Below are 18,697 nucleotides of genomic sequence, written 5' to 3' on the forward strand. Positions count from 1 at the left end.
TTTACTGTCTAAGCCATCAGGGAAGCCCAAAGGTTAGGAATATTCTGGATGGGATGTATCCAGTAAGTTTTTATATTGTTATTAGCCCAAGAATACTGGAGTGGGTAGCCTATCCCTTCTCCAGGGGATCTTCCCAACCCGTGGATCAAATCAGGGTCCCCTGCATTGCAGGTGGATTCTTTACCAGCTGAGCTACCAGGGAAACCCCAAAATGGCCTTAAACACTGCCAAATGTAGATGATTTTTCAATTAAGGGGAAAGAATACCAACACTTCAACAGCCTGTGCTCAGGCTCACAGGCAGCAGATTCCTTCACATACCAAGAGGATTGGGTGTTGAAATGGACAGTGTGAAAGACCCCAGCCTCCTGCTCTTACACCTCTCTACGCAAATAAACACTATACCATTTTATATGGGACTTGAGCATCCACGGAATTTTGGCATCCATGAGCGTGTCTTGGAACCAACCCCTGTGGAGTTGAAGGATGACCATATAAAGTACAGCTTGTATGAAATGTTTAGTATCAAATGCCCTTCTTCTAGGTTCCCACAGTGCTCTGTACTTTCGGTAACACAGGCTTAACACGCAACATTGAACACCTGAGGCTCTCTTGATCTGAATTGCCATTTCAAGTTCCTGTTGTGTCTTTCATCAGTGGTTACCCAATTCGTGGTGCATAGTAATAGGTACTCAGTAAATATTTGCTGATTGAGTAAAAGGATGGGGATGAGAGGGAGGAGTTTCCAGCTGCGTCCAACTAGGTGCCATTCACTGCTGATAGTCCGTACTTCCTATGAGTCAGGCATCTGGTTACATCTACTCAGAGAACTCGTTGTCTAATGGAAAGAGAAACCATAAATACTGAGATAACTGCATAAGTGCTAAAAATTATATATGAACCTAGTACTGGGGACAGCCAAAAAATACTTGAGAGAGAAGGCATATAGCACCTGAGATAGGACTTTATAGCTGAGTAGGAACTATCCAAAGGAACAAGGAAAGGAAATTCTGGACACTAAGAACCATTGGTATAAATATACAGCTGTGTAAAAGCATGGCCTTTTTATAGAAAGATGAGAAGTTGAGTGTGACTAGAGTGGAAATGGGTGAGCATTGGGTGTCCTTTAAGATTAGTGAGCACTGGAGGTTTTTAAGTAAGAAAACGAAAATGATATGAAAAGATTTTATTTTAGGAACATAATTATAGTGATAGTTTGGAAATACACCGAGGGAGTGGTATTAGGAAACTGCTACCAAAAAAGGCAAGAAAATAAGAATTTGAATTAAGGTGGTAGGAATGGATATGAGAGGCATGATATGAGAGCAATATCTGAGGGCTCTGTGAACGGCTGGATGTGTGGGTGAGTCAAAAAGAGAAAATGCAAATGATCTCAATGTCTAACTTGAGAAACAAAGTGCATAATTGATCATGACATTGAGGTTGAGAACATAGGAAGGAGGGTTATCTGCTTGGAAGAATAGAGGCTTATTGATTTTGAAATATCTCCAGTACCACAAGCAGAGGGGTGATATCTAAAAGCAGTTGGAAATACAGATCTGGAGCTAGATATGTAAACTTTGGAGGCATTAGCATGTAGATGACAGCTGGAGCCCCAGTAGTGAACAAGATACTCAGCTCTAATACAGATAATAAAGGTTGTCAGCCCTGACTTATCACCATCACATGTGGTGTTTCACAACTATAAATGCCTGGGCCTCCTCCCCAGAGAGTCTAACTCAGTAGGTCAAGGTGGGAGTCTGAGAATTTTTTAAAATTCTGTAAATAATGATTATGGGCAACCAGGATTGAGAATATCTGTTGTGTAATGAGAAGAGGAGTGAAAACCTGGGACTACCAACTTTGAACAACAGGAAGAGTTAGTTAAGGAGACTGAGGAAAAATGACCAGAGAGGTAAGACGATATCCAGGTGGGGTGTTACTAGGGAACCCAGGAAATATAACTCAAGATGTAAGGGAGGCTCAGAAGTTTCTGACATAATTCCTCCATGGATTGCCTCTCCTTTCACAATTCTGCATTAAAATCCAGAATAAAATCAGTCTTCTGCAAGAAAACTTATTATATCATCTCAGCTAGAAATTATTCTTTTCTAAATTTCCTTGTTTGTATCGCTTATTATGTTCCTGAGGTCTGTTTTTCCCTTTATTGTTCACTGCTCCACATGTTTATATATGAGTCTATCAATAAATATTTCTCAAATAAATGAAGAGATGGTTACTGCCCTATCATTAGGAGTTTACAGTCTAGATGGGGATGGAAGAACATGTGAAATAATGACTCAATCAAATGTGTCAAAGTATTAAGGGCCTCAAATCTTTAAACTAGAATTTTAATCTTCAACTACATTACCCCCTGAAACCTATACAACTGATAAATGCTACTAGCAAGGTAAAAATTGTCAAATTGTATAAATATTTGAGATGTTAATTTTATTTAACAAACATATCAAATATAAATGTCTAATTTACTTGCTTTTTTCCTCTTTCTCTTATTATAGAGGATAAGGATCCTGACTTGGAATCTATGTTGAATATCCCATCAGTACATACTCCAACAGTAATTCCTGTTATAGTGAGTATTCCTCAAGGCAAAGGAAAAGGGAAAACAAAAGGCAAAGAAAAACCCAAAGAATCTCTTAAAGAAGAGGAGCACCCAAAAGAAGAAGAGAAAAAGGTAAGTGGACCTTGCCATGGATTCCCAGATTCTGCTTCTGACTCAGTGTTAACTTTTTTAAGATCATGATTTATGCCAATAGTGTTATTACAGTACATATATTTCACTGTTCAGATTAACTAACTAACATTCCTTGTACTTTCTATTTTAAATGGACAAAAGACGCCTGCACACAGGAGTTGAATTCCCACACTGGGAGACATGTTGTCAGTCATCTACAAACTGTCTCAGGTCACTCATTCCAAACTTAGAATAACTAGTTCAACCATTTCCCCACATTGGATCTTGGAGATTCTTTGCTTTAGGATTATAAAGTTCCTACCATTCCTTATTTTTAATACTTCATTTAGTTCCATTGAGATAAACAACAATTGGAAGAGGAGGATCTTTAACTAAATAGTGGAAACACTTCTATTTGGTAGATTTGGACTTAGATATTGATGAGCTTTAGCTTACCAGGTGGCGCTAGTGGTAAAGAAACTGCCTGCCAATGCGGGAGGTGCAAGAGACATGGCATCAATCCCTGGGTCAGGAAGATCCTCTGGAGTAGGGAATGGCAACACACTCCAGTATTCTTGCCTGGAAAATTCCATGGACAGAGGATCCTCGTGGGCTACAGTCCACGGGGCCGCAAAGAGTTGGACCTGACTGAGCAACTGGGCAATTGATGTGCTTGGAATTCAGCAAGACTAAAGGACAATCCACTTCAAGTTAAAGAGTGGTCTACCCTCTACCTGCAAACAGGCATGTGGGCACATACACACATATACTCATGAGTTCTTTGACTCTAAATATTTCCTAATAGAAGTATATAGATCAAAAGAGTTTCTAAATGAAGAACAAGAAGGAAACTACTGATCAAATCTTGACTCTTTTGGTTTTACTGGTATAGTTGTACAGTTTTTACAATGTACAGATTCTCAACTTATCAGAAAAAAAAATGTGCTAAAAAGTGATTGGGGTCCTGGAATTTTTAGCCCAGCCTTTTGAAAATTCTAGGGTTTGCTCATTAAGGATGTAAACAGTTTATATGCTAACAACTATGAAAGATTAGGAAAGTAAAGAGGACTCAAGGAAATATAAAAATATCCCATGCTCTTGGATTGGAAGAATTACTATTGGTAAAATGGCCATACTACCCAAAGCAATCCAAGATTTAATGTGATTCCTATCAAATTACCCATGACCTTTCTCACAGAACTAGAACAAATAATCCTAAAATCCTAAAAATTTATCCTAAAGCTATAAAAGACCCAGAATTGCCAAACCAATCCTGAAGAAAAAGAACAAAGCAGGAGGCATAACCCTCCCAGACTTCAGACAATACTACAAAGCTACAGTGATCAAAACAGGATAGTATTGGCATGAAACAGACATATGCATCAGTGGAACAGAATAGAGAGCCCAGAAATAAACTCACACACCTGTGGCCAATTCATCTTTGAAAAAGGAGGCCAAAATATACAGTGGGAAAATGACCGTCTCTTCAACAAGTGATGATGGGAGAGTTGGACAGCCACATGAAATCAATGAAGCTAGAAACCAAGTTCTCACCATACAGAAAAATAAACTCAAAATGGCTTAAAGACTTAAACATAAAACATGATACCATAAAACTCTTAGAAGTAAACATAGGCAAAACATTCTCTGATGTAAATCACATCAATGTTTTCTTAGGTCAGTCTCCTGGGACAATAGAAATAAAAAATGAAAGTAAATAGGACCCGATCAAACTTAAAAGCTTTTCACAGCAAAGGAAACCATAAACAAAATGAAAAGACTACTTAGAGAAAATATTTGCAAGTGATGCAACTGACAAGGGCTTAATTTCCAAAACACACAAAGAGCTCCTACAACTCAACAAGAAAAAGCAAGCAATCTAATTGAAAAATGGGCAGAAGACCTGAAGAGACATTTCTCCAAAGAAGAAATATAGATGGCCAATAGGCACATGAAAAGACAGTCAGCATCACTAATTATTCAGTTCAATTCAGTGGCTCAGTCATGTCTGACTCTTTGCCACTCCATGAACTGCGGCACGCCAGGCCCCCCTGTCCATCACCAACTCCTAGAGTTCACTCAAACTCATGTCCATCGAGTCGGTGATGCCATCCAGCCATCTCATCTTCTGTCGTCCCCTTCTCCTCCTGCCCCAATCCCTCCCAGCATCAGAGTCTTCCAATGAGTCAACTCTTCACATGAGGTGGCCAAAGTATTGGAGTTTCAGCTTTAGCATCAGTCCTTCCAAAGAACACCCAGAACTGATCTCCTTTAGAATGGACTGGTTGGATCTCCTTGCACTCACCTTAGTTCAGTCGCTCAGTTGTGTCCAACTCTTTGCAACCCCATGAATCGCAGCACGCCAGGCCACCCTGTCCATCACCAACTCCCGCGAGTTCACTCAGACTCACGTCCGAGTCGGTGATGCCATCCAGCCATCTCATCCTGTGTCGTCCCCTTCTCCTCCTGCCCCCAGTCCCTCCAAGCATCAGAGTCTTTTCCAATGAGTCAACTCTTCGCATGAGGTGGCCAAAGTACTGAAGTTTCAGCTTCAGCATCATTCCTTCCAAAGAAATCCCAGGGCTGATCTCCTTCAGAATGGACTGATTGGATCTCCTTGCACTCCAAGGGACTCGCAAGAGTCTTCTCCAACACCACAGTTCAAAAGCATCAATTCTTTGGCACTCAGCCTTCTTCACAGTCCAACTCTCACATCCATACATGACCACAGGAAAAACCATAGCCTTGACTAGACGGACCTTTGTTGGCCAAGTAATGTCTCTGCTTTTCAATATGCTGTCTAGGTTGGTCATAACTTTTCTTCCAAGGAGTAAGCGTCTCTTAATTTCATGGCTGCAGTCACCATCTGCAGTGATTTTGGAGCCCCCAAAAATAAAGTCTGACACTGTTTCCACTGTTTCCCCATCTATTTCCCATGAAGTGATGGGACCGGATGCCATGATCTTAGTTTTCTGAATGTTCAGCTTTAAGCCAACTTTTTCACTCTCCACTTTCACTTTCATCAAGAGGCTTTTGAGTTCCTCTTCACTTTCTGCCATAAGGGTGGTGTCATCTGCATATCTGAGGTTATTGATATTTCTCCCGGCAATCTTGATTCCAGCTTGTGCTTCTTCCAGTCCAGAGTTTCTCGTGATGTACTCTGCATATAAGTTAAATAAGCAGGGTGACAATATACAGCCTTGACGTACTCCTTTTCCTATTTGGAACCAATCTGTTGTTCCATGTCCAGTTCTCACTGTTGCTTCCTTGCTGGATATAGGTTTCTCAAGAGGCAGGTCAGGTGGTCTGGTATTCCCATCTCTTTCAGAATTTTCCACAGTTTATTGAACATCAGGAAGTTCATGGTTCACATATTGCTGAAGCCTGGCTTAGAGAATTTTGAGCATTACTTTACTAGCATGTGAGATAATTATTAGTGAAATGCAAATCAAAATTACAATTAGGTTACCACCTCACAGTAGTCAGAACAGCCATCAAAAAAAAGTCTATAAATAACAAATACTGAAGAGGGTGTGGGTAAAAGGGAACCCTCTACACTATTGGTGGGAATGTAAATTAGTGCAGTCACTATGGAGAACACTGTGGAGGTTTCTCAAAAAACTAAAACTAGAACTACCATATGATCCAACAATCCCTCCTGGGCGTATATCCAGACAAAACTATAATTCAAAAACACATTCACTCCTGTGTTTATAGCAGCACTATTCACAATAGCTAAGACTTGGAAACAATCTAAATGTCCGTTGACAGATGAATGAATAAAGAAGATGTGTGTGTGTGTGTGTGTGTGTGTGTGTGTAGTGAAATATTACTATACTACTATATATAGAACATCTGCATATGTATATATTTATATATATGAAAGTGAAAGTGAAGTTGCTCAATCGTGTCTAACTCTTTGCAATTCCATGGACTGTAGCCTACCAGGCTCCTCCGTCCATGGAATTTTCCAGGCAAGAGTACTGGAGTGAGGTGCCATGCCCTCCTCCAGGGGATCTTCCTCACCCAGGGACCAAACCCAGGTCTCCTGCATTGCAGGCAGACTCTTTACCATCTGAGCCACTATATATGTGTGTATATATACACATATATATATATATATATATATATATATATATACCTACAGTGAAATAATACTCAGCCAAAAAAAAAAAAAGAACAAAATAATGCCATTTGCAGCAATGTGAATGCAACTAAGGATTATCATGGTAAGTGAAGTCGGAAAGAGAAAGACAAATATCATATGATATCACTTATATGTGGAGTCTAAAATATGACACAAACGAACCTATGTATGAAACAGAAATTGAATCAGGAACGTTGAGAATAAGCTGGTGGTTGCCAAGGGAGAGTGGGTGGGAGAGGGTTGGATTGGGAGTTTGGAATTAGCAGTTGCAAACTAGTATAGAATGGGTAAATAACAAGGTCCTACTGTGTAGCACAGGGAACTATATTCAACATACTGTGATATACCATAATAGAAAAGAATGTGAGAAAAGAATATATATGTGTGTAACTCAATCACTTTGCTATATAACATAATATTGTAACATAACAGTGTAACACAGCTGTAAGTCAATAAAAATGAATAAATAAAAGTTGAAAGTTATGGGGTTTGAATGTTATTCAGCCTCTACACCATATTTACACAGCTTTACTGGATGAGTTTTCTCAAGCTCAGACGCTCCTCGTTAAGTGAAAATGTTGAAGTGTTGAGAATAGTCCCAGGTAATTCATCAACTTAGCTGAAAGCAATTTGGTGGCCAACCAATTGGTCTACCCAACATTTTTTTTTAATTAACTATAATGAAGGAATAGGGGATAATGGTTCTGAATGTAATGACAGATTTGTCATGGTGTGTTTGTGTCTTTGAACAATACTGTTCATTTTACAGAAGTTCATAAGCGTTTTCCTCTTAATTTTGCTGTGTTTGTTATTAATTGATTTTTAGTTGACAATTCAGATTTTATTCTCTGCTAGTAACAAAGGCAGAACCACCTAAATGATCAGTAATAGAAGACCACAGAGAGTAAATTTAAGATTCAATCCTGGGGGATCCGTTGGAATGATTTTGGTGGTAAGCCACTAAGAAAGCCAATTAGAAAAACTGAAATGATTATTGTTGGAGATAACAAATAACTTTTATCCTAGAGTACACATAAGCAAACAAGGAATTCAGGCACAGTTAGCATAAAATCATTTACAATTTGTTAAGTAGACACACCCAAGCCCTCATTAAAACTTATAGTCCTTTTTATTGTCTTTATTTTCTTTTATTGTTTTTACTTACTACAAAAGCAATGCATACTCACTAGAGGGAAAAAAAGATAGATGTATATCCTAATAGCTCTAGCTATTATGTCTCTAGCATCCAAACTGTGAGAATCAAACAGAAGGTGCTGGGGATCTTGGTCAGCCCTTGCACCTATATGCCTATATGAGGCATCTTTAAAGGCCTAGTTCAAGTCCCAACTTCTTTATCATCCTTTCCTAATCAGGCTTATTAACTTCGATATCTCCCTTTTCTGAGGAAAGATGCCAACCATTTGGTACTAGTATTTAGCTGTTTCACGTGTCTGTGTGTTATGCTACAAGAAAAATATCAGTTGCACAGTAGAGAGACATCCTTATTAGGCTCCCTTGCAGGGCCCTATAGTCCTGTGAAAGTCATATTCTAAGTATTCAGCAAGTCGTTGTTTAGTCATAATAAATCAATAACTCATTTAGAAAATGATAGGAAATTATTCACATGTTGAATGATTTACAGGAAGCAGAAGAACCAGAGCCTGTTTTACAAGAGAGTCCTCATGCTCCCATCTTCCAAAACCTGAATGTGTCTTGCCCCAATGGGCTCCAAGTGACCTTCACTGGGCAAGAATCCCCAGGTGAGTGCTGGCCAGGGGAATGAGGAGGCAGGGGAGGAGGGAAGTTACGTAGAAAACACTTGAATCACCATTGCAACTGTGTACTTTCCTACCAGTTAGATATGTTTGTTGATAATGAATAATGGGCTAATAGTAACCACCATTTGTGAGCACTTACTCTGGGCCAGACACTATCTAAGTACTTAACATACATGACAAAATACAACTACTGTACTCTAAGTCCTAACAATTTCATTTCACAAAGTAAATCGAGACATCAGAAGATTCAGTATCTTTCCCCATGTCACTCAGTTCCTAAGTGGCAGAGATAAAATGCCATTCTTGGTCCAGTGCTGGCAAAGCTAATGCTCTTCATAACTACAATGTGTCTCTGTGTTCTTGCCTCTACAAAGGGCCATATATACAGAACTTTGCTGGTCTAATCAAAGCAAAGGACAGTGAGCACAGAGTAGATAGAGATAAGTGCAGGTTAAATAGATGAAGAAAACCAGTCTTGTTTCCAGGTAGCAGCATATACTTTTAGAGGGTGTGTGCATGCTAAGTTGCTTCAGTCATGTCTGACCTCTTGCGACCCCATGGACTGTGGCCCGCCAAGCTTCTCTGCCCATGGGATTCTCCAGGCAAGAACTCTGGAGTGGGTTTCTGTACCCTCCTCCAGGGGTTCTTCCCAACCCAGGGATCAATCCTGTGTCTCTTACATCTCCTGCATTGGCAAGTGGGTTCTTTACCACTAGCGCCACCTGGGAAGCCCATACTTTTTATAGAGTTTATGGCACCTTATTAAGATGAATAAGTACAATAGGACTCCTTTAACTAATCCAGTGCAGGGAGGACATCCATAGTGGTGATTTGATTTGAATATCATTTAAATGGAGACCCACTATTGCAGTAGAATTAGGAGAGGCAACAAAGCAAGCTGCTGAGCTGGGATTCGGGTTCTAATTAATTGTATAGCCCTTATAAGAGCTTATGGCCTCAGGGCCATAGTTCCCCACTTGATAAATGTTACATTGTATTAGTGAATCACATTTTTTTCACAACCAAATACCTTCTTTATTATAATTCATGTGTGTGTGTGCATGCACTCACTCAGTCAAGTCCAACTCTTTGCATCCCCATGAACTGTAGCCCACCAAGCTCCTCTGTCCATGGGGTTCTCCAGGTAAGAATTCTGGAGTGGGTTGCCATTTTCTACTGTAAGGGATCTTTCCGACCTAGGGATCAAACTTGTGTCTCCTGCATTGGCATGAGGATTCTTCACCACTGAACCACTTGGGAAGCACCCCCCTGTAATTCTGTTATGTATTCCATATTTGAAAAGTGTATCCATCAAAGATAAAGAGTATGCTAATTGAAAAACAATTCAATGGTATATTCACTTGCCAGCCAAATAAGAAGAAACAATATTGTAGCTATTATGTCTCAGTTTTACTTTTCATTAGGCTTTCTGAATTGTTAAAAATAGACTCCGGACCTTTGTTTCTATTTCTGAGAATTCCCAGTGGTCCAAGTTTTCAATGATGGGATCAATTGTGTGTGTTACTAAGACTGAAGGCCCCGGGGGGTCTTCCAAAGTCAAACATGCTATGAATGTACTGAGGGATATTGTTTTCAAGTTCAGAGACATAATTGTTTGCTGCTTGTTTTCTTGATTCTATTATCAAACCACAGCTTAATACTTGTTTTACCTGTCTTTTCTGTTAGTTTCATTTCCTAGTCTGATGTTTTCCTCTTTGTGTTAGAGTGGACAGTGTAATTAATAATAACTGCCTGGAACACATAATCTTTCTAAAATGTTCTGTGTATTTCGTGTTAAGTCACTTCAGTCGTGTCTGACTCTTTGTTACCCTATGGACTGTCGCCCTCCAGGTTCCTCTGTCCATAGAATTCTCCAAGCAAGAATACTCGAGTGGGTGGCCATGCCCTCCACTAGGGGATCTTCCTGGCTCAGGGAGCAAACCCACATCTCTTGCATCTCCTGCACTGTCAAGCAGGTTCTTTACCACTAGTGCCACCTGGGAAGCCCATGTATTATGTATATTCCAATTCAAGTCTGAACATAATGACAACATAAACATCAAAGTAGCACAGTCTTCATAGGATCAGCCTAGGGCAAGGGAATGGAGAAAACAATGGCACCCCACTCCAGTACTCTTGCCTGGAAAATCCCATGGATGGAGGAGCCTGGTAGGCTGCAGTCCATGGGGCCGCGAAGAGTCGGACATGACTGAGCGACTTCACTTTCACTTTTCACTTTCGTGCATTGGGGAAGGAAATGGCAACCCACTCCAGTGTTCTTGTCTGGAGAATCCCAGCGGCAGGGAGCCTGGTGGGCTGCCATCTATGGGGTCACACAGAGTCGGACACTACTGAAGGGACTTAGTAGTCGTAGTAGGGCAAGGGAAAGAAGGTGACATAGTGTAAGAAGAAAGAGCCTAGAAACTTGAGTTTTTTCTAGGGTGAACTTGAACAAGTTATAACCCGCCACCCTGAATTTCTTCATTTATAAAATAACATTATCTACTAAACAAGATTGTTATAAATATTAAATGATGAAATACTTTCTGATCTGGAGACTATTACTGCAGTGTTAGGTTTTTGTTTGCTTGATTTTAGTCATGGTAGCAGTGGTTGTTTTGCAGTATAAGGGAAAAGCTGAGCACAGACACTTTCTTTCAAATCTTAGCTCTTAACCAGCTGTGTGACCTTAAAGAAGTTGCCCTACGTTAATTCATCTGAAAACTGGAAAATGAAAGTGTCTACCCTAAAGCATTGTTGACGTAGGCTGAACAAAATACATATCAAAACATTTAACATGTAGAAATATATCAACAGATGTTCATTAGTTTTTTTATTATTCCTTCTTTGACTTGAAGGGTACCGTGAAGGATGCTCCTTCAAAAATATTTTCCCACTAGCCCTATATAGTCCTTGAAATGCCATCATTTCATATTAGTAAACCACTTTATTTTTCCTCCAGAACCAATAGCATTTTATTTTCATACAGAAAAATATAATAGATAATATAACATACTCATGTGACAGCCAGACAAAATAAAGATTGTTTTCTGTGATACTTTAATCAAAATATTTTTTAAAATTACATAGTTGTAACCCCAAATTTCCCACTATGTTCTATTCCTTTTTTTCCTCCTATAGTAAACAAGATTTAGATTTTTGTGCAAGTAGGTTTGTACAAATATGCTATATGTATGCCTTTATATAACAAATAATGTGAGTAATGCAAACTTTACAGAAATTATATTGTAAATATTTTTCTGCAAATAACCTTTTTATTCAATCTCTATTTTGGATATCCAAGATGATACACATGTATCAAATAGCTTTATTTTAAAATGTAGATAACGTGTAATCAAATGAAGAGACTGTGATTTTTTAATGTATTCCATCACTGATAGACATTGGATTTCATGTTAGTAAATGACTTTTTAAATGGAGAAGAGGAAATTATTCAATTAGCAAAACCTGAGTAGGTGCTGTGTGCCAGAAATTCTCAATAATAGTACTTTCCTTTGGAGGAATTGATTAGGTGCTTTTCTCCTTGATTGCCAGTTAAGAGTAGAACCATGAGAAAAATCTGGACTTGGTTAGAGATGAGAGGATTGTGTTAATGTTGAAAGATGGTAAGTGATTTAAAAAGAACGGGCGTGAGTGAATGATTTCTCCTGGGGCTCCAGGCGACTGGGGGACTGCCAGGGAGCATTGTACATCCCTGGAGGAGAGAGAAAGGAAGAGGATGAGAGGAAAATACCAACAGGATGAAAAGCCAATATCTAAGACAGCATATCTGCTCCCTTCCTAGTTTTGTCCTGAAATATCCTGAACATCAGTAGAGAGAATGGCTAGTACATGAAGAAAGTACCTATTAAGTAAATGGCCTTATTTACATATGACAGTAAGAAAGGCAGCAAAAAGGGACTTCTCTGGTGGTCCAGTCGCTAAGAATCTGCCTGCCAGCGCAGAGGACACAGGTTCCTGGTCTGAGAAAAGCAGGATGCCATGGAGCAACTAACCCTGTGCATCACACTACTGAGCCTGCACTCCTAGAGCCTGCAGTCTGCAGCAAGAGAGGCCACCGCACCAAGAAGCCCACGGACCTCAGCTGGAGAAAGCCAAAGCCACAAAGAAGGCCAGCACAGCCATAAGAAAATAGTTTTGTTTTGTTTTTTTTGATAGAGTTTTAGAAGTATATGTATTTTTTTTGTTGTTTTGTTTTTTTTTAATTTTATTTTATTTTTACACTAGTTTTTTTAAAGGCAGCAAATAACCCATATTTGGGCCATCTGTCATGACCTGAAAACTGTCCTAAGTATCCAGATAGAAACAAAATAATGAAAAAAATAAGAAGATGAACTTCCAGCCACACAGCATTGCCCAGTTCACAGTAAGCCCTTTTTCTTCTCTTTTTAAGATCAGTGCATTGTAGATGAGGAACCCACTTGGGATATCATGGTCCGACAGAACTACCCCCAGAAGGTGAAGCACTATGAGTTCTATAAAACGGTGATGCCGCCGCTGGAGCAGGAAGCATCGAGAGTTATCACCAGTCAAGGCACTGTTGTCAAATACATGCTGGATGGATCCACACAGGTAAAGGAATATATTAAATTTCTCTTTCCTGCTGCAAAGTAAAATACAAACAAGCTGGAGGTGGGTAGTAGTGCTATGACAGGGGAGAGAAACAACTCATTTGGAAAATGAATGATGCTTTAAAAATGACAACGAATGTTATCATGGGAAGAAAAACACTACCTTAGATGGTATACCTACTAGACAGATATTGACAGAAACTAAGCGTCTGAATGTGATGAAGTTTTAAATGTAGTCATTAGAAAAATTGAAATAGGGTGAATCATTTCCCAATTACAGAGAGGAAGGGTGAAGAATGGAAAATCGTAAAGTCAAACTGATGAAATACATGAAAATAAAACAAAGTAAATGGAAAACAAAGTAATATCATTGTTTTCTATTATAGTGTTATTGGCTCTGTGGTCTCTGAGCTCCAGACCTCTAAATCATAGCATGCTTTATACTGCTGGATCTGCAAGTCAGCAAGTTGCACTTCTTTGAGTTATTTTTAACCTATTGCAGTTTGACACACAGCGCTGTTAACCAGGTTCTTCCTTGTTTCTTAGAATGCTCCCCTTTGGCTTTTTCTTCAGATTCTCTTTGCAGATGGGACTGTGAGCAGTAGCCCCGATTCAGGGCCTGTCAGTCTTCCTACTGACCTGCCGGCCAGTGCTCACAGTGCTGACTTGATGGACACGATTTCCCAGCAGAAATCGGAAACAGCACCATCGGAGACTGTCATCACCAAGAAAGGTAGTAACTGAAGCCTCTCAATTTATAATGGATTTAATCAGTCCAAGAGCTTAATAAATGCTCGGTATTATCATTACTATTATTATGCTTATCTTTTTGTTGAATAAATGCAAATTTCAACAGGAATCACAGCACTACACATTTCTTGATCACTTTGATCTTTTTGTGATAAATAGCAAACATTTTCCTATGTCATTATGTACTCTGAAATGGTGGTGGTGGTGGTGGTTTTGTCACTAAGTCATGTCCAACTCTTGCAACCCCAGGACTGTAGCCCGCCAATCTTCTCTGTCCATGAAATTTTCCAGGCAAGAATACTGGAATGAGTTGCCATTTCCTTCTCCAGGGGATCTTCCCAACCCAGGGCTTAAACCTGGGTCTCCTGCACCGTAGGCAGATTTTTACCAGCTGAGCCACCAGGGACGATGTTAGCTCTAACACCTGGGCTACTGTTTGAGGGTGAGATGAGCAATCAGTGATATCAAGGTTCTGCGTAGGCTTCTCTGTCCTCTTTTCCTCAGAATAGCAAGAAGACCACATCAGCTCCAGGTGTGAGGTCCTCGTGTCGTAACTTCCAAAGCAGAAAGGAAAGAGGGCAAAGAACGCCCATAATGTGTATAACTGAGGTACTGTGCTGTATGACAGAGATTGGCACGACATTGTAAATCAATTATACTTCAATTTAAAAAAGTAAATTTTAAAATGAAAGGGAAGAGGGTGAACATAAGAGTTTTCACGTGTCCTTTTTTCCTCTTTCTTTTTTACTTTTTAAATTATGAAAGTATGATAACACATTTACAGGAAACTTGGAAAATACAGAACAAATTTACATACAGTTCCACTATATATAGCAATTCTTTTTAAGTAGATAAATTAAGATTTTTAGTATAATTTGTATCCCACTATTGTGTGAAAATTGTTTAAATCTTGATTATGTTGAATTGGTTCATGGTGCTTTTCAGATCTGCCCAATCCTTCTACGTTTCTGTATATTCATTCTATTAATTTCTGAGAGTTTGACGCTGAAACTTCACATGTCTTTCTTTATCAGGGAGAAAAATACCTCCAGAGTCCACCAGCGGCCCCCCTCCCCATCCAGGTCTCCTCTTATATCTCATTGACTAGACCTGGATGGGGACCTAGGCTGGGGAAACAGCATCGGACAGTTTTGGCTTTTCTCTCAGGGGATGAGCACTACTGGTAGGGAGAAAGGAAGGTGGAGAAGAGCTGGGTAAGCAATCAACAGTGTCTGTCACGATCTAAATTACTTGCTCTGCTCCGAGACAATTGCACTGTATACCCCTACCTCCAGCACAGTATGAAGATGTCTACTTCCTCACACCTTTGCCAAAGCTATGGTCAGTCTTCTCATCTCGCTCAGTGTGAAAGGGAATTAATGCATCTTATTATATTATTTTGCCTGTCTTTGATTACTGGTGAGATTAAACATTTAAAAATGCTCATTGCTTTTTTTTTTTCTTTTTGTGAATTTTCTATTCACATCTTTCCTTGGTTTACTGTTGAGATGCTCATCATTTTCATCTTAAGGAATCCTTATATATAGGAGATGTGTGTTTATGTAGCAGGCACAATTCTGTATACTTTAAAATATTAAATCAGCAAATCCTCACAACGGCTCTGTGAGGTATATATCTATATATATCCTAATAATTTCAATTTACAGACAAGGTAATTGTGACACGGAGAGGTTAAGGAACTTCCTTGAGATTTCTCAGCTTGTCAGTGGTCAAGTTGGGATTTGAGTCAGGGCAACTAATCCCTAAATTACACTGTCATGCATTACAAATTTTTCTCAAAGTCTCATCAGTTCAGTTCAGTTCAGTTGCTCATTTGTGTCCAACTCTTTGCGACCCCATGAATCGCAGCACACCAGGCCTCCCTGTCCATCACCAACTCCCGGAGTTCACTCAGACTCACGTCCATCGAGTCAATGATGCCATCCAACCATCTCATCCTCTGTCGTCCCCTTCTCCTCCTGCCCCCAATCCCTCCCAGCATCAGAGTCTTTTGCAATGAGTCAACTCTTCACATGAGGTGGCCAAAGTACTGGAGTTTCAGCCTTAGCATCATTCCTTCCAAAGAAATCCCATGGCTGATCTCCTTTAGAATGGACTGGTTGGATCTCCTTGCAGTCCAAGGGACTCTCAAGAGTCTTCTCCAACACCACAGTTCAAAAGCATCAATTTATTTGGTGCTCAGCTTTCTCATATGCCTTCAATAATCTGTGAGACCAAGAGTTAATCTTTTTTTCTCAAGTTTACAGCTCACCACAGTATCCAGGAACCCTCCTAGGAAGGCAAAGTGAATTCTTTATTGTAACTCAAAATTTAGAGAAATACTGGGTCATGCTTCCCAGGTGGTGCTAGTGGTAAAGAACCCACCTGCCAGTGCAGGAGGCTAAAAGACTCGGGTTCGATCCCTGGTTTGGGAAGATCCCCTGGAGAAGGAAATGGCAACTCACTCCAGTATTCTTGCCTGCAGAATCCCATGGACAGAGGAGCCTGGCAGGCTATAATTCATGGGATCACAAAGAGTTGGACATGACTTAAGCGACTTAGCAGCAGCAGCTATGTCATGCTAAGTTGCTTCAGTCTTGTCCAACTCTTTGAGACCCCACGGATTATAGCCCACCAGGCTCCTCTGTCCATGGGATTCTCCAGCAAGAATACTGGAATGGGTTACCATGTCCTCCTCCAGGGCATCTTCCCAACCCAGCGATCTCTTTTACTCCCCGCACTGGCAGGCAGGCTCTTAACCACTAGCACCACCTGGGAAGCCCCCTGCAAAAGCAACTCATTCCTTTGGTCTCTATAGTAGTTCTATTTTGTTTTCTTCCATAATGTTTTCCACAGTGACTGTATCAATTTTATTTCCCCCAGTAGTGTATAAGAGTTCTTTGTTCTCCATTCCGTCTCCAGCATTTGTTACCTGTGTTCTTTTTGATGACAGCCATCCTGAGAGGTGTGAAGTAGTATTTCATTGTGGTTGATTTGCATTTCTCTGATTAGGGATGTTAAGCACCTTTTCATGTCCCTGTTGGCCATCTGCCTTTCCTCTTTGGCAAAATGTCTATTCAGGTCTTCTGCCCATTCTTTAATCAGGTTTTTTTTTTTATATTGAGTTGTATAAACTATTTATATATGTTGGATTTTAACTCCTTATCAGTCATATCATTTGCAAATATTTTCTCCCATTCAGTAAGTTGTCTTTTTATTTTATCAATGGTTTCCTTTACTATACAATATCCAAAAAACCCCAAAACCAGTAATTCAAGAAGATACACCCCAATGTTCATAACAATGTTATTTACAAGTGCCAAGATATTGAAGCAGCTTACGCATCCATCAACAGATGAATGGATAAAGAAGATGTGGTAAGATGTGGTACATATATACAATGGAATACTACTCATCCATAAAAAAAATAATGAAAATGTACCATTTGCAGCAACATGGATGAACTTTGAGGGCTTTATACTAAGTGAAATAAATCACATACAGAAAGATAAATGCTGTATGATATCACTTTTATGTGAAATCTAAAAAATACAACAAACTAATGAATGTAACAAAAAAGAGGCAAACACAGGTATAGAGAGAAAACTAGTAGTTACATGGGGAGAGGAAAGAGGAAAAGGACTGTAGGGGTGGAGGATTAAGAGGTACAAACTATTAGGTATAAACTTAACTACAAGGATATATTGTAAAACACAGGTTATATAACCAGTATTTTATAATACCTATCAATGAAGCATAGCCTTTAAAAATCATGAATCACTATATTGTATACCTGTAACTTATATAATATTGCACAGCGACTGCACTTCAATTAAAAAAACAATGAAATAGATTTTTCTTGGATAGTAGCAGAAGATTCCTTGTTGGAGAAGTGGATGAAAGTATTCCTATAGCTTTCTAGACTTCCCAGCTCAATAGCTCTCTCTCTCATGGCTACAAGAGGACTTGATGTAAGGGTGGTCTGCATAGCTGCTTCTCTAATTGCCTGATTCCAAAGTCTTCTGCCTCCAGAGCAGTGTGTCCAGATTTCTTCACAGCTCTTAAATCTAAGGTGACACAATCTCTCATTTTTAAACTTACCATTTAGTAACTAATTCGTGTCCAACTCTGTGAGCCCATGGAATGCAGCACGCCAGGCTTCCCTATCTTTCACTATCTCCCAGAGTTTGCTCAAAATCGTGTCCATTGAGTCAGTGATGCCATCTAGCCATCTCATCCTCTGTTACCCACTTCTCCTCCTGCCCTCAGTGGCATCAGGGTCCTTTCCAGTGAATTGACTGTTCACATCAGGTGGCCAAAGTAGTAGAGCTTTAGCTTCAGCATCAGTCCTTCCAATAAATATTCAGGGTTGATCTCCTTTAGGGTTGACTGGTATGATCTCCTTGTTTTCAAAGGGACTCTCAAGAGTCTTCTCCAGCACCACAGTTCAAAAGCTTTGATTCTTCAGCACTCAGCCTGCTTTATGGTCCAACTCTCACATCTGTACATGACTACTGGAAAAGCCATAGCTTTGACTAAGGTTGGCAAAGTGATGTCTTTGCTTTTTAATATGCTGTCTAGGTTTGTCATAGCTTTTCTTCGAAAGAGTAGAAAAGTGAAAATGAAGTCGCTCAGTCGTATCCAACTCTTTGAGACCCTGTGGACCGTAGCCCACCAGGCTCCTCAATCCATGGGATTCTCCAGGCAAGAATACTGGAGTGGGTTGCCATTTCCTT

The 18,697-nt window shown here is 39.8% G+C and overlaps 1 protein-coding gene across 1 annotated transcript in view; it reads left to right on the forward strand.

Moving 5' to 3' along the window:
- The window catches only part of LOC129654860 (sperm-associated antigen 17-like), a 330,465-nt gene that overhangs the window by 243,925 nt on the left and 67,843 nt on the right, over positions 1–18,697 (forward strand). The window contains exons 19-22 of the mRNA XM_055584600.1: positions 2,519–2,694; positions 8,484–8,601; positions 13,034–13,212; positions 13,785–13,944. Coding sequence (XP_055440575.1) covers positions 2,519–2,694; positions 8,484–8,601; positions 13,034–13,212; positions 13,785–13,944 — 633 coding nt within the window. The remainder of the gene's footprint in view (positions 1–2,518; positions 2,695–8,483; positions 8,602–13,033; positions 13,213–13,784; positions 13,945–18,697) is intronic.

The sequence above is a fragment of the Bubalus kerabau genome, chromosome 6 (genome assembly GCF_029407905.1).
Source record: "Bubalus kerabau isolate K-KA32 ecotype Philippines breed swamp buffalo chromosome 6, PCC_UOA_SB_1v2, whole genome shotgun sequence".
NCBI lineage: Eukaryota > Metazoa > Chordata > Mammalia > Artiodactyla > Bovidae > Bubalus > Bubalus kerabau.